General features: G+C 55.5%; 1 protein-coding gene across 1 annotated transcript in view; it reads left to right on the top strand.

The window, feature by feature from the left end:
* The window catches only part of Myo7a (myosin VIIA), a 60,268-nt gene extending 44,564 nt beyond the window's left edge, over positions 1–15,704 (top strand). Inside the window, exons 32-48 of the mRNA XM_075952418.1 lie at positions 324–441; positions 994–1,120; positions 1,656–1,825; positions 2,478–2,668; positions 3,078–3,202; positions 3,550–3,707; positions 4,566–4,719; positions 8,830–8,985; positions 9,395–9,500; positions 10,114–10,227; positions 11,026–11,113; positions 11,240–11,346; positions 12,190–12,375; positions 12,749–12,865; positions 13,718–13,801; positions 14,579–14,698; positions 15,101–15,704. Of these exons, the coding sequence (XP_075808533.1) occupies positions 324–441; positions 994–1,120; positions 1,656–1,825; positions 2,478–2,668; positions 3,078–3,202; positions 3,550–3,707; positions 4,566–4,719; positions 8,830–8,985; positions 9,395–9,500; positions 10,114–10,227; positions 11,026–11,113; positions 11,240–11,346; positions 12,190–12,375; positions 12,749–12,865; positions 13,718–13,801; positions 14,579–14,698; positions 15,101–15,190 (2,211 nt within the window). The 3' untranslated portion in view covers positions 15,191–15,704. The remainder of the gene's footprint in view (positions 1–323; positions 442–993; positions 1,121–1,655; positions 1,826–2,477; positions 2,669–3,077; positions 3,203–3,549; positions 3,708–4,565; positions 4,720–8,829; positions 8,986–9,394; positions 9,501–10,113; positions 10,228–11,025; positions 11,114–11,239; positions 11,347–12,189; positions 12,376–12,748; positions 12,866–13,717; positions 13,802–14,578; positions 14,699–15,100) is intronic.
* The last annotated feature ends 228 nt before the right edge of the window (positions 15,705–15,932 follow it).

The raw sequence follows: 15,932 nt of genomic DNA, 5'->3' as shown, positions 1-15,932 counted from the left end.
GCTCACTCCTTGGCTCACCTATCTAGCCTTGGAGAAGCCCACTCTTAGGACCCAGCCACGATGCCACATCCTCTCTCTGCTTGCATGCCTCCCCACACAGCATGTCCCTCCCACTGAACCTGGCCCTGGCCTCCCAGGGTCTCATTGGGAACTCCCTGAGGGTGGCAGATATGTGTTCCCTTTCTGCCTGGGACTTGCACAGACACAGACCTGCCAGAGCCCCAGGGCGGGGCTGCCCGTGGGCTGATGGGAGCATAAGCCCCTAAGCTGGTTTCTAGAGCCTGGCCATTGCTGTGGTCTTTATTTCACTCCATCTTCCGCAGGGAATTTATACCCAGAGGAGAACGGATGCCCAGAAGGTCAAAGAGGATGTGGTCAATTATGCCCGCTTCAAGTGGCCTTTGCTCTTCTCCAGGTTTTATGAAGCCTACAAATTCTCAGGTATCTGCCCATCTTTCAGCCATGCAGAGGGAGGGTGACCATAAGTGCGTGGTCTTCTTGGGTCCTACTGCTGAGGGGCTATGGGGAAAAGCAGTCAATGATGACCAGCAGGTGGGGCTCATGGCCCATGGGGTTGAAGCCCCCACTGCATAGAAGAGGGTAGCCAGGTTAGAGATGTGCTGTTCTATTGGCTGTTTCCGACAGAGGGTAGGTGGTTGCGGCTGAGGGGAAGTGACTGGCTGGTGCCGGCCCACATGGTCCATCACCTCTGCTTGCCTTTGCGGTCATCACTGGACATGCGCTCCGGGTCAGCCCTGAGCTGATTCTCGGCTTCCCAGAATTGCCAGGTGTCAGAGCCACCAGCAACCCTGGGGTTCAGTTGTCTGCCCTTGGCGCAGGGCAGGGACCAGAGGCTAGCCTCACTCCCCGTTTATAAAGCCGGGAATCAGTACTCTCCTGCCAAAGACACATACTTGTAGTTATGAGGCTTAGGGAGGAGCGGGGCCCCAGATCAGGGAGGCCCCTCTTCCAGAGCCTCTGTCACTGTCCCAGGCCCTCCCCTCCCCAAGAGTGACGTCATCGTGGCTGTGAACTGGACAGGCGTCTACTTCGTGGACGAGCAGGAGCAGGTGCTTCTGGAGCTGTCCTTCCCAGAGATCATGGCTGTATCCAGCAGTAGGTGGGGATGGCCACCAGGGCACCGAGGGAGCCTGGGACTGGGGACGCAATCAGTGTTATCCACGGGGAGCTCTTTGTCAGCTGAGAAGCACCTAGGGCGGGGTGGTCCTGAAATAGCTACTTTCTACAGTACAGTGCAGCCCAGGGCATCTGTCTCGGGCCAGGAGGAACGCAGCTCAAGATATGATGAGGATGGCGGGGGGGGGGGGCTTCCTGATGGAAAAGGCATCAGGCTAAGCCTTAAAGGGGAAGTAAGGACATAGATGGTCAATGAGGAAGGCACTGGGCTGGAGTGGGCTACATTCGAGCCAGACCTGGCTGTAGCCATGGTGTGTCTGCCTCAGAGGGGACATGTCTGAAATGACCCTTACCTCCCTGTGGGTGTCTGGGCCATCTGACAGGCTGGCCTTGGTCCCCTTCAGGGAGTGCCGCATCTCGCTCTCACTGGGCTGCTCTGACCTGGGCTGTGCTACTTGTCACCCAGGCTGGGCAGGGCTGACCCCGGCTGGACCCTGTTCTTCATGTTGGTCCTGTAGGGGAGCGAAAATGATGGCCCCCAGCTTTACGCTGGCCACCATCAAAGGGGACGAGTACACCTTCACGTCTACCAATGCCGAGGACATCCGTGACCTGGTGGTCACCTTTCTGGAGGGGCTGCGGAAGAGGTCCAAGTATGTGGTGGCATTGCAAGACAACCCCAACCCTGGTGAGTGACCGCTGACGCAGGTGCTCAGAGGAGGCAGGCAAACATAGAACTGGCCCGACCCCCGCCATCCAGCAGGGTGGCTGGCGCCTTAGTATTACCTTGTCTAGACATGGGCCCAGGGCAGAACTACCTGTCCACACAGTCCGTGGAACGCTCCCATCCTTCTGGGACTATAACTTGCCTCCTACCACTGGCTCCAAGTTATATGGGGTCCTCCCTACCTGCTGAAACAATGGCATTCCTTCTGGGCAGTATGGAGGGAAGTAGGAAATGGTGGTGATCACACAGTGATAATGGAAGCCCAGAGGATCGTGGGAACTTGGAGGTTAGATTCTCCACTCAGCCTGGTCATAAGTGAGGAGAGGCAGAAGAAAGCCTGTGTATCCAAAACTGCAATTTCATTGGCCTGATTGAAAAGGGGAAGGGAGGGAGGAAGGCCAGGAGTGAGGAGGAAGGAGATAGGCTTTGAGGAGGAGGGTGACCCATGCCCGCTCGTGGCTTAATCTGGGGGTGGGGTTTGCCGAGTGCAGAAAGGATAGAGCCTCGGTGCTTCTGTGAGGAGCGGCTGGTTATATCACCAGCCCCATATGAAGATGTTCCAACCGAGCCCCATTTTCTGCCCCTATGTGGACCTGCTCACCCTGCTTCCAAGCCGGAGAGGAGTCCGGCTTCCTTGGCTTTGCCAAGGGTGACCTCATCATCCTGGACCATGACACCGGAGAGCAGGTCATGAACTCGGGCTGGGCCAACGGCATCAACGAGAGGACCAAGCAGCGTGGGGACTTCCCCACTGACTGTGTATACGTCATGCCCACTGTCACCCTGCCGCCACGGGAGATTGTGGTATGTGGCCCCTCCCTTTCTCTCCTTCTCACACCTGGTGATTGGAATGTAACAATCTGCATCTTCTGTGTAGATGGACAGACTTAATGTACGGGTCTCTTCCAAACTTTTGTCAGTTGAGGAGGGACCTAGGGGTAGGGATGGGGGATGGTTGTCACAATGTCTGAAGGGAAATGGGGCCACAGCTGGGTGAGGGTCCTTTTCCTGGACCGCAGCTCAGGGATTCAGCACGGCTCTCCGGGCAGCTCCTGTGCAAGTCCGGGAGAACTGTAGGCATGGGGAGGAAGGCTTGGTGTCTACCCCCATGGAGACCAAGTCCCTCCGCCCCATCCTGGAAGCTCCGGCTTTGCCACATCCCAGTGGTCCTCGTGGAACAACTGACAGGCACTCCCTGTCCCTTGGCTCCTAGGCCCTGGTCACCATGACCCCAGACCAGAGGCAGGATATGGTCCGGCTCTTGCAGCTGCGCTCCGCAGAGCCAGAGGTGCGCACCAAGCCCTACACACTGGAGGAGTTCTCCTACGATTACTTCAGGTGATGCTGGGTGCCAGGTCTAGGACAAGAACAGACTACTTTGAGATGCCCCCACCTGAGAGCAGGGCCAGGTCGGGGCAGCAGAGACAGATTCTGTCATCCAGAATGAGTTCCCTCGTGGAGTCTCATCCTTCCTCTAGGTGGTGCCTGTGCCACCCGAGCAGGTCTCCTGCCCGGGAGAGGGGGCTGGGCAGGAAGATGGATGTGGTAGGTTTGGGTGCTCGGCTCTGACTGGGAGCAGTGCAGAGGCTCCCAGGGAGGTGGCCTGGGAAGGGGGAAGAGCCAGTGGGAACTCTCTATCCAGCTTCCCGTGGTGGGGTGGGTCTGACCATCTCTGCACCTGACAGACCCCCACCCAAGCACACGCTGAGTCGGGTCATGGTGTCCAAGGCCCGCGGTAAGGACCGGCTGTGGAGTCACACGCGAGAGCCGCTCAAGCAGGCCCTGCTCAAGAAGATCCTGGGCAGCGAGGAGCTATCCCAGGAAGCCTGCATGGCCTTCATAGATATCCTCCGCCACAAGGGGGGGGCGGGGAGGGTACCTAGAAAAGCACAGCAAGACTTTTCTCCAGAGTGGGCTGAGTCCTGGGGACAGATAGAAGACCCTGACTGAGTCCCTGGCACCTCACACTATGCGAGGGATGGCCTCATCCGTCACCACCTCTGGTCTTGTCATTCTGTTAAAATATGAGCCTTTTGTTCTAGACTGGGAACAGACACAAAGCTGTGGCCAGAGCTAGCCCCCTGCCTCATAAGGATGCCATGCTGGCCAGAATCCACGGTCATGGTACTGGCCCAGGAAGTTTTCCTCAGGCGGGTGGCATACACCAAGGTCCTTAGGCAAATTAGCAGGGCTGTTTCAAGGGTACAAAATAGTTCAGCATATATATGGAGGGTGGATGTCTGCTGAGGAAAGGCTCCCAGGCCCTGCTGAAGCTATGGCTGCTGGAGGTATAACCGGGTGGTGTAGCGCTCGCATAGTGGGCCAAGGTCAATCCCCAGAAACACACACACAGACACATACTCACACGCAGACACACACACAGAGAGACATACGGACAAACACACAGACACACACATACTCACACAGACACACGCAGACACACACACACGGACACAGAGAGAGACCCAGATTAGTCTGTGTTCTGGGCAGGGGGAGGTACGGCTAGATTGGTGACTGGACCACATTTTCTGGTGCCTTGAACACTTGGATGTAGGGTCAGGGCTTGAGGAGGGGTGACTATGAAGGGGAAGGGGAAGGGAAGGGGGGTGGTGAGCAGGCCACATCCACTGTGTGACTCAGACTTGAGTTCCAGGTCCCCTACTTCCCCTTCAGTCGCAAGAACTTCCTTAACGGCCCCCACCTGTACTCAAGTACATGGGTGACTACCCCTCCAAGAGGATGCGTTCTGTCAATGAACTCACTGACCAGATCTTTGAGGGGGCACTGAAGGCTGAACCTCTCAAAGATGAGGCCTACGTGCAGATCCTGAAGCAGCTAACTGACAACCACATCAGGTGAGCAGACGTGGGCAGGGAGCTCCTGAGGCAGTTGAGGCCTCGTCTGCGGTAAGCTGTCCTCATCAGCCTGGCCTGGGGCCCAGGGTCAATCTGTCAGGAGCCAAGAAGGGGCAGTGCTCTAATCTGCAGCCCAACCCTGCCAGTGGCCATTCCCGACATCTGTCCTGACTCGGGCCCATGGTCCATCTGCAGAGGCTCCTGGGCTGAGAGCATTGTGCCTACAGGATATCCCTTCTTCATGTCCTTGCTGGACCAGGCTGAGGAAGGAGTGGGAAATCAAACCCAAGCTCACCTCAAAGACTATGGAGAGCTCTGCCTGGCTCCTCAGCCCAGCTCCATCTTCTACTGCGTGACATAGTGTGGAGGGGCCTGTGGCACTGAAGAGAAGGTGGGGGAGACTTCCCAGAGGGATCACATCCCATGAAAAACCATCACACTCTGTCCCAGGGTTGATACCTTTCAACCACGAGAGTCACAATTGCCAGCGTCTTACGGCAAGGGGCCAGCTTCCTGCCGCCAGGTCTGATGACTTTGGAAAGATGAACAACAGCACTGGGAAGACCCCGGTGCCAGAGATAAAACTCCTGGTGAGGGTCCCTTTTGCCCACATGCATATGGTTAAAGAGTTTGTTAAGGTCAGGGAGAGCTAAGACTGGAACAGAGAGGTAAGTGCCCATTTTTGGAGGGTCGGGGCTCATGCCATCTCAAGAGTCCAATCGAGCAGCCCCCTCCTGGTTCCCTCAAGGTCTCAGTGAGGTTTAGCTTACAAGGCTGTTTTCTGTAGATTCTATAGGAAGGTCCTTAGTTATTGTTTTGTGGTCAGAGTTCTGTCAAAACGAGATCCTAGTGCTGATGGGAAAGGCCCCTGAGCCTAGGGTTCTGGTAAGGCTCAGGAGGTGGCCCTGTTGTAAGGAGATCTGGTCTTTGAAGAAGTCTCACAGCCACACATACCTAGCTTTTGAAGAGTCAGGACAGTGTTTTGATCTGTCATGAGTTTGCATGGGCTACAGCTTAATAAGCCATCAGTGTAAGTAAGGCAGCTGCTCCCACGGGATGGATTTAAGGAGTGGACAGCAGGTCTTTTGGTTAAAGCTTGTCCAAAAAGGCTGGGACTATCCCAGACCTCCGAGGTAAGGCAGTCCAGGAAAATATTGAACAACTTGGGGGAAGGGGATCCTGCCATTTGAAAGCAAATTGGAATGGAGGGTCTAGGAGAATGGGATGCAAAAAGAGTGATCCTTAGGGCCTGGCACTGCCACCCAGGAGGGCTGCAGGCTGTCTGTCTCAAGGGGGGTGAGGATGGGGATCACACCCTCATATTTGGCTCCATTCCTAGGTAAGACTGGGGATCATTCTGTAGAATCCGCCAAGAAAGGAGCATTGCATCAATGAGAGCCTAGAAGCCTTTTTCGCACATCAGGCTTTTAAGGCTACTGGGATTTCCCTTTAGTGAAAGTCATTAAGAGTCTGTAAGTGCTATATTGACAGAGGTGGTCGTTAGTGCCCAGGAGTGGAGACATCCTAGACTGTGTGGGGAACTTGTTGGGCTATGAGACTGTCATAGAGATTATAGGGACGGTCTTTAGGGACGTAACCAGACAAGGGACTTTTAGGATAAGGGTCTCAAAAAGTCTTAGATGGGTGTAGAGTTTAAACACGAAACCCCCAGCTAGGAAGGAAATGGGGCATCAGGGAAGACTGGGGCTTGCCATTAGGACCGTGAGGATTTGAGATGGAGGGTGTTCGGGGCAGGGAAAGTTGCTCCCTACCTGTAATGATTTGGATCCCTGCTGCTTCTAGGGTTACCTGAAGTTCATTGAAAGAACTACACTGCAGCCCAGGTAGCATCAGAGACCCACTGGTCCTCTGAGGGAAAGAGACCTCCCACTTCACTGGGTCCCTCAAGTCTAGGAGCAAAATCAAGGCCATTTGTCTTTTTCAGGTTTGTCCTGGGTGTGGGTCCTTAGAAATTATCCTCCTTCTCAAGAGAGAGAGGGATGCTATTGCTTCTGCAGGGTCCTCAGTCTGCAGTTTAGAGACCGCCCTAGGGATGGCTGATAGCCTGATGGCTTTGGGTACAGTGACTGACATGTCCTACTTGGCCACAATGATACCATAAAGGAGCATTCACACTAAGTCCCCATACATTGATAACAGGTAGGTGTGGGTTCTAAATGGAGCTCTCGAAGTTTTTTGAGGTGGGCATAAGCAATTGCTACAGCTGCCTTTTGAGTCTGACATTTGTACCTTTCATGATCCAGTTTGGTCTTTCTGGCTCTCAAGGTCCCTCTTTGGTCATGAAATATTTGAAGGGTGTATCTGGTGAAGTGGGGAAGAGCAGTCTTGGGTCTCTGGTCTAGTTTTCAATAGATGGTTGCCGTCTGTGGGGTCTGGACTGGGATACTCACACGTAGTCTCTGCTAGACTAAGCTGAACGGTGGTAAGGGTCCAGGATGACCCCTGTTACCACCTGCATCTTGTCAAGGTTAAGATACCTGAACTTAACTTTGTCATCGTCCTTACTAGACAGGTGAATACAGTCCCAGCAGGTCCTTCCCCTTGTCTTTTACAGTGGTGGCCTGATTTGACCCGCTCAATTCTGTATCAGGTGCCACGGTGGAAGCTGAGCTGGTTTTGACTGAGTTAAGCACCTGGGCCTCATCAGCCCAGCCAGTCAATGCTAAGGCAGGTAACTCACAGCAAGCGGTTGTTAGGGTGATAAATGTTTGCCAGGCTAGGTCAGAGCCACAGTGGACCCTTTGGTTTCCATAAGGAAGGTAAAGGACTTTGAGTCAATGGCTCCAGGTTAGATGGTAATTGGGACAGCGGGGATGTTTACCAAGGTGATGTGGAAATTCCCTGTTAGCTACCCTGTGAAGGAAAAAGATGCTCTCTGAGGCAGAGGAGGTGGCTTTAGTTGCTCTAAGTTCTGTGAATGGAGTTGCTGAATGATGGTGAGGGAGAAAATGTACTGGGGGAAGAGAAAGGATCTGGAGAGAGAGGCGGGGGGAGTTGGGGTGAGAGGGGCAGAGCCTTTTCACCCTCCCTCCCGCCCCCATATAGGCCACAAAAATGCTGTGTAAGGTGGCATCAGGAAGCCAGTGATGCAGGTGGATAAAAGAATTTACCAAGACAGAATAAGAGAAGGGAAGGTTTACAGAAACAAACTTCTAGGTGATGGTGGCTGAGTTCCCAAAGGACTCCCAGCTGGGAGACAGGGAAACTTTTTAAAGTAGTTAAAAGGAAAGTCATGGCCCTCCCCTGTGAGACACTTGTGTCTGGCTCCCATTGGACGGTCAGCTGGGCACCTCGTCATTCTGTTGAGAGCTGAGTTCTGTAGTTCTGTATGCTGTTTCTTTATGGGCCTTGCTGTCCGTGTAAAACGCTGTGCGTCACTAGGGTCTGTCTCTAGATGGTCTGGCCTGCATGTTAAATCTTCTGCAATGGGGCTAGGACACACAGAGACAGATCGCAGCTGGGGCTTGGTGTGATCTACTTTCTGAGAGACTGCCTTGCTCCCCCTCAGAGGCAGCAGAGTCCTTTACCTAAGTCCAGCTTGCCCCAAGGTGACAGCCTAGTTCTGGGCCTAGAATCGCCTGGCATATCCATCTGTATCAGAAAGGTGTACTTTGCGCTCCGCCTGGAAGCAAAGCCATCAGATCTCTGCACACTGCCAGGCCATGCCCTGCGCAGGGTCACCTCTCATCTGTGTGTCTGGATTGGTCTTGCTCTTCAAAGCCTACGTTAACACCACTTTGTACCCCTTCCTCTAAGCCTTCTTGCTCCATCAGGCCAGAGAACCAAGGGGCGCCTGAAGGTACAGGGGATCTGGCTTAACGGTGTAGACAAGCCAGCTGGCGTATATGGTGCGCTAAATTCGATGTCTCTGGGAGTGTGTAACTTTGAGGATAAAATCTCAGCTGATCCAGACAGAGTGCTGAGCAGCTACAGGCATTCATTCTTGTTTCCCCCCGGTGACTGCATGGCCACAATGAGTATCACTGCTTGGTTCTGGCTGTCATGCATGTGTGTCTGTTCAGTTCTTGGACAGAGGTGTAGCTCCAGGGTGCAGGGTTCCTGTGATTCCCTCTGGTCCTCCTCCCACAGGTACAGTGAAGAGCGGGGCTGGGAGCTGCTATGGCTGTGCACGGGCCTCTTCCCCCCCAGCAACATCCTCCTGCCCCACGTGCAGCGTTTCCTGCAATCCCGCAAGCACTGCCCACTTGCCATCGACTGCCTACAGCGGCTGCAGAAAGCGCTGAGGTACGGGAGCCTGGTGGGGGGGCAGGACAAACCCTCTGGGGTGAGGGCAAGAGCACCCAGTGTGGGGCCTTACCCCCCACTTACAGTGGCAGAAGCTGCAGCCCACGCCGGCCACAACTGGGGAGTCCGGCTGCTCCTGGAGACTAAACCTTCTGGGAGACAGAGAAGGTGGCCCCTGGAGCCCACAGTGGACTCGCCGAGCTCACTCACACCCTTTGCCCTGGTTCCACCCCCTCCTCCAGCCAGCGTCCCACCTACTGGGACAGGAACTCAAGGCTCAGGGAGGTCATATAACTGAGCCCACCGTTGGGCGTTGGGCGTTGGGCGTGAAGATGGGGATCAGGCTGGGGCCAGTCTCTTGTTTCCTCTGCTCCCTAGAGGATCACCTTCCCCTCTCTCTGCATTTCAGGAATGGGTCCCGGAAGTACCCTCCACATCTGGTGGAGGTGGAGGCCATCCAGCACAAGACAACCCAGATTTTCCACAAGGTCTACTTCCCCGATGACACTGACGAGGTGAGGGGCCCCACGTGTGGGTCCACCCGCCCCCCGAAACGGGGCCAAGCTCCCTCAGGCTGCACAGGGGAGTCTCTAACACCACCCAGCACCCTGATGATGTGGGAGTCTTCTGTCCTGATGCCTCATTCTCTCGCCCTTGGGTAGAGCCAGACTTATCAGAAGAGTACAGATATGACAGAAAGCCTGAGTGCCGGGGGGGGGTGGGGTGGGCAGAGGGGTGTCTGTCTGAGTGTGACATCTTAACTGGGATCCTGGAGACTCAGAACTTTCCCGGCATCCTGCCCCCCTGTACTCCACCCCATCTCTCCTCTCTCCCTAACTCCACCCCTGCTCAGTCTGGCTGCTTTTCCCTCTCCACTCCCTTGGTTGCTTCCCCCCAAATTGCCTGTGAGACCCCGCCTCTGATCTCACTATCCAGGCCTGGTCTGGTCCTGTTGGGACAGCCAGAGATTTGGGAAGGTCCAGGGGGGAGTGGCTTTTTACTTTCTTCAAAGGCAGCTCTGGATCCAACAAGACAACCCGATAGGGCAGGGGTCTTGGAGGAACTTGGGTAGGAGGAGAACAGAGATGGGGAAGGGGCCTGCAGAAGTCAAGTGGGTGCTACCCCTAGGCTTTTGAGGTGGAGTCCAGCACCAAGGCCAAGGACTTTTGCCAGAACATCGCCAGCCGGCTGCTCCTCAAGTCTTCCGAGGGATTCAGCCTGTTTGTCAAGATCGCAGACAAGGTGGGTCCGCCTGACTTTCGGAGACTTGCGGGGCGGGGGGGGGGGGGGGACTGGGAAACTACAAGGCATGGAGGAAAGGAGAGAGATACCTGCGTGGAGTATCTGGCTGTCCACCTCCTTCTGGCCCAGCTGCCCCTCAAGCCCTGCCCTCTGAGGCACTGCAAAACTCTTCTGAGAGTCACGTGCCCAGGTGCCCTGTGCTCTGGATTCACAGGGCTCACTGACTTGGTACCCTCAGCAAATTCACCCTTGAAATAAGAATGCTTATTATTGCTGCATAAGAGAGGTTAGGTAACTTATCCAAGACTGCAAAGCAGGACCCAGATTCTGCTGTGCCTTCCCTAAAGGTCTCCCAAGTCAGCTGTTATGCCCGCTCAAAGGAAGGCTTCCTGGAGCATCCTAGGGGAGAACTGGATGGTCCCTCCTACTGACCACTGACAGCTCTGTGTGCACTCTGTCTCACTTTGTGACAGTCACTGGGTCCAGAGTATCTGGGTCAGAGCCTGTGGGTGGAGCTGGACACAGATGCCAGAGACACTTGAGGCTGAGACTAGATCTCGTTCTCGGCCATGTTGCCTTGGGCTTGCACAGTTTTTAGCGTGCCAGGCACTGGGTGGGATGAAGCCATTCCAAGCAGGAGGCCAGTGTTCCAGAGATGCTGACACAGGTGGTGTGGGCGGGGCTGGCACGGGGAACCCCTCTGGCTGGGGGTGGAGTCTTTCCATAGAAGCAGGTGACAGGAATGATGGTGGGCCAATCAGAACTGAGGCAAACAGGCTGCGATGGTTACCTCCCTAGGTCATCAGTGTCCCCGACAACGACTTCTTCTTTGACTTTGTCCGACACCTGACAGACTGGATAAAGAAAGCACGACCCATCAAGGATGGTAAGGGGCTGGGCTCTGGCTTGCTAGAGGCACGGAGACAGGGACACGCTGGCTCCGAGCCAGGCTGGCAGAGTCAGGGAACCTTCTCTGCGGAGCCTCCGTGTGACCAGCTGTCCCGGGCCACAGGAATCGTGCCCTCGCTCACCTACCAGGTGTTCTTCATGAAGAAGCTGTGGACCACCACAGTGCCGGGCAAGGACCCCATGGCCGACTCCATCTTCCACTATTACCAGGTGAGCTGCACCTCTGCTGCCTCTGCTTCTCGGGCCACCCACCTGGTGGCTTCACGGTGAGGCCAGAGAGTGCTACCTTTGACCAACACGGCTGAGTCTCCAGACAGTTGTAGGAACTCAGACCCTTGTCTCGTCACCTCCCGGTCCTGGAGGCTTGACTGATTCTTCTTCTGAGGTCCTTGTCCTTGCTAGCTCAGGCTGCTCCTTGCTCCGAGTCCTCTGGACGCAGGTATTTGCTGGTGTGGCTGAGTCCATCCAAGCCCTCTGGTTCTGTAGGCCCTGTCAGACAGGAAACCTGGGGAAGCTCACAGGCAGAGCCTGCCGTGTCTGCTTTTGATTCCCTCTGTCCTTGCATTTAACCCCTTGCAATCGGCATCTTCCTACGTTGGAGGAGCAAACAGACACAGAGAGTTCAAGTGATTCAGGTCGCACAGCTGGGGGGACTGGGCTCCCAGGCTTCGTGACTGTTGCTCAGTGCTCTATCCTAGGCTGCAGCCTGCTTAGCCTTGAGTGAGGAAGAAACTGGGATTCCTGAGAAGCTGCTTTGGTGCCTGGGAGCAGGGCCTGCCCTCATTCAAGCCTGGGGTACCTAGTTCAGGAGGGGAGGGATGTGGAATTGCCTCGGGCTCATCCACCAGTCTGCCTCACTGGCTGTAGAAGGGCAGCGGACAATGCTCCAGCCTGGCTCTTCCAGGTGCTAGGACTGTACCACACCTTTCCCGTCCTGTGCATCTCCCTCGAGGAAGCAGGACGAGCTGAGGAAGTGCTGGACCCAAATGTAGGGGGACTACAGGAGCCCCTCTTCCAATTTGCCCGTGCTACCATCTGCTCTGCTTTTGGCAGGAGTTGCCCAAGTATCTCCGAGGCTACCACAAGTGCACCCGGGAGGAGGTGCTGCAGCTGGGTGCCCTCATCTACAGGGTCAAGTTTGAGGAGGACAAGTCCTACTTCCCTAGCATCCCCAAGTTGCTAAGGGAGCTGGTACCCCAGGACCTCATCCGGCAGGTCTCACCGGATGATTGGAAGCGGGTAAACACAGAGGCGCAGTGGGAATGGGGGCGCCCCAGGAGTTGGGGCAGCAGATACTGGCCAGCAGTTAAGGGGAATGCCTCTCCTGTGTGACGAGGGCACCCTTTAGTCCATCTCTATCTGCTTCACTCTCTAATCCCCACTCAAAGGATTTAGTGACCCTATGACATTAGTTTGTCCCATCCTGGTTGTCTGGGAGACCTGAGTTTACTTTTCTGCATGGGTTGGGGTGGTCAGAAGGCAGTTGGCTGGGGTAAGTGGGGACGGTGGTAGTCGGCAGCACTGTCTGTCCCCTGCCTGGGTCTGTCGGTGTGGACAGGCAGGAGTAGAGCCAAGAGTGGTGAGTCACTCGCCCTGATCCATGACCCCACAGTCCATCGTCGCCTACTTCAACAAGCACGCAGGGAAGTCCAAAGAGGAGGCCAAGCTGGCTTTCCTGAAGCTCATCTTCAAGTGGCCCACCTTCGGCTCAGCCTTCTTCGAGGTGAAGGTATGTCTTTGGGAGATCTTCAGAGGGCAGGCAGGGTGGCAAAGGGTGGGGTGAGACGGCAGAGACTGGCATGAAGGTGGCGGTGATGGCCTTGAACTTAGGCTGGCGACAAAGGAGGAGCTGCCTTAACTTTGACGCACTAAGAGGGACCAGAAGCTTGGCCTGCCGAGGGAGATGGTCACACATGTAGGCCAGAGTGATGGAGGGTGGCTTGTACTGTAATAGTGGGTCCTCGTGAGGTAGTAGATCAGGAGGCTATGCCCTGGTGAGGAGGAGGCTGTGCCCTTGTGAGGGAGGAGGCTGTGCCCTCGTGAGGAAGAGACTGTGCCTGGGACAAGGAGGGTGGCTTCCTGGAGCAGGTGATGTTGGGCTTTCCAGGAAATCCTCTGCTGAGGGCCCTGTGTAGACAGAGCCCACAAGCTTGAGTGCTCCGGTCCGGGCAGGAAGTGAAGAAGGTCAAGTGTGACTGAGGTAGTGAGAAGCAGGGTGGCAAACAGGTGAGGGTCAGGGTCTCCTCAGGAGATAATAAAGCCCTGGAGGTTTGGGACCAGAACAAGAGCACCCTATGTCGGCTTTGGCCACCGGGAAACCTTTGGATTGAGAGAAGACGTAGCAAACCCCCTAGAGAAGCAAGAGGGAAAGGATGGAACCTCTGCTGGGGACCCACAAGGCTGCAGGCAGAAGGGGAAACCAGGAGGCCACAGCAGGGCCGGCAGGGCTTCTGTACCTCTGGCTCAACGTAGGCAGCAGACCAGGTTGATTTTGTCCTGGCTAGGCTGGTTTCACTCCTGTCTCCGAACCCCGGTCTTGTTCTGAACCCCCATCTGATGGTGTCTCTCTTTTCTCTGCCAGCAAACTACGGAACCAAACTTCCCTGAGATTCTCTTAATTGCCATCAACAAGTACGGAGTCAGCCTCATCGATCCCAGAACCAAGGTGAGCAGGTTGGATAGGACCAACCAAAGTCCCAGACAGCCACCGTCCCCATAGCAGGGCCCCTGTGTGTCCATCTTGAAAGGCTGCCTGTGCCTGCTCCGTTGGCTTACTCATTTGCGCCACCAGAACTGTAACCTTCAACTTTACCGTCAGACCCTTGCTGCCCAATCTCGCAAAGTCTGTTTAATGCTCAGTTTCCCAGGGTCACTGCATGCCAGACTGCCGCCTCTTTCCAAAACGCTCTGCCCATCTGGTCAGGTTGGTAACTGGTGGCACCCTACGCTTGTGCGCCAGGAAGGCCAGTCCACTGCGTCCCCAGACGCTGTGCTCCTGAATATTGGTGAAATCACTAATGACCGTCACCTTCCCCTTGCTGCAGGGGCTGCTCTGTCTTCATCATTCTTTCGCAGACGTTCCTGGGCTTCTGCTCTACACACCTCAAGTACACTGTGTCCTTCCCAGGCTCTTCTCTGTTTTCTCCCCTGCCCCAGTTTCTCCCTAAATTCACCCAGGCTATCTCTCTCAAACCAACAGCTGCCAATGCTCTCAGGCCACTTAAGTTTCTATATTTGGCTCTAATCACCCAGCAGCCTCTAGGGCTTTCTTGGGTGTCTAAGGCAAGGCGTGGGGGGAGCTCCCTGGCAGCCCCCACAGAGCTGGCTCCTCCCTCTTGTTTCTTTCCTCCTATGAGGGCTCAGGGCTTCTGTGAGGAGGGATGTGTGGGGTCACTGAAGTCAGGGGTCACATTGTGCAGCCGTGTGCCTCCCTCTCTCCCAGGACATTCTGACTACTCACCCCTTCACCAAGATCTCCAACTGGAGCAGCGGCAACACCTACTTCCACATCACCATTGGGAACCTGGTCCGTGGGAGCAAACTGCTCTGTGAGACGTCGCTGGTGAGAGCACTTCCTGGTGCCTCTCAGGGTTGGGTCTGTTTGAAGCTTCATCTGGGGGAAAGTGTTCACAGTCCGGGGTAGAGGTACAAATCCCTCCTTCAACTGTGCTGTCTTAGTATCGGGAGATTGAGCTGGTGGCTGTGGGCCTTCAGCCCAGGTACAAACAGAAGAGCCATTAGTGATGAGACCTAGATGAGCCCAGGCTTCCAAGATGCAGCTTGACTGTTAGGGTCCGCAGTCACCCCTGGAGGGAGGCCTCCAGAACTGCAGGGACCACAGGGCTGGGGCGTCCTCGAGCGTGTAGATGGGGACAGGACTTGCAGAGGGTCCTGGGAGTCACGTGTGTGAGGGGCTGGCGTGTTCCTCTGTGGGCCTTGCTTACTTTCTCACCCCTGGTTCCAGGGTTACAAAATGGATGATCTTCTGACTTCCTACATCAGCCAGATGCTCACAGCCATGAGCAAACAGAGGAGCTCCAGGAGCGGCAGGTGAACAGCAGAGGAGGTACTGGCCTGGCCCTGGCCGTCGGACCGCATCTGCTGGGCTCTAGCCCGTCTGCCAGGAGGTCAGAACCTCCCTGCACCCACCCTCCTCTGGTGCCTGGGCTCACTTCACTCTGCTCTGCTGTGCCTCCTGGTGTACAACCCTCTGTTCCCTGCACACCTCTCCTGATCCAGACCCGCTCCATCAAGCGGTCTGTGACTTTGTGTACTGATGGGAGCTGGGAACAACCTAACCGTGTGTGCACTGAACTGACGCTTTGAAACCCTGGGGCCTGGTCAGGGTCCTTGGCAATGGCCCCTGCCGTGAGCGCTACCACTGGGGCCTGCCTGGAAGACTCCTTCAGTGTTACCTGCTCCAGGAAGATCTCCTAGACTACCTCGTGGGTCTGGACAAAGGCTCCTGGTTCTACCGGGGTCACTTCTCTGTGTGACAGCTGCATGCTGGGTCTCTGTGAAAATCTCCCTGACCACCTAAGGGCATAAAGCATGTGTCTTAGCCTCTGGTCTTGTGTTGGTCTTTGCTGTGGAGTAAATATGGGGTCAGGATACAGACCTGTAGGGGAGTGACCGCAAGAGCTACTTCTTCCACCTGCGTGGTCAAGCTGCTGTGTGTGTGTGTATGTGTGTGCGTGTACGTGTGTGTTTGTATGTGTGCATGTGTGTAGAGGATAGAGAGAGGATAGAGTCTGGGGAAGGGATCTCTTCCTGGCTCTTAACCAGGGTCAATGGAT

Source organism: Microtus pennsylvanicus, chromosome 18 (genome assembly GCF_037038515.1).
Source record: "Microtus pennsylvanicus isolate mMicPen1 chromosome 18, mMicPen1.hap1, whole genome shotgun sequence".
NCBI classification, from domain to species: domain Eukaryota; kingdom Metazoa; phylum Chordata; class Mammalia; order Rodentia; family Cricetidae; genus Microtus; species Microtus pennsylvanicus.
This window is presented reverse-complemented; position numbering and strand designations above follow the sequence as displayed.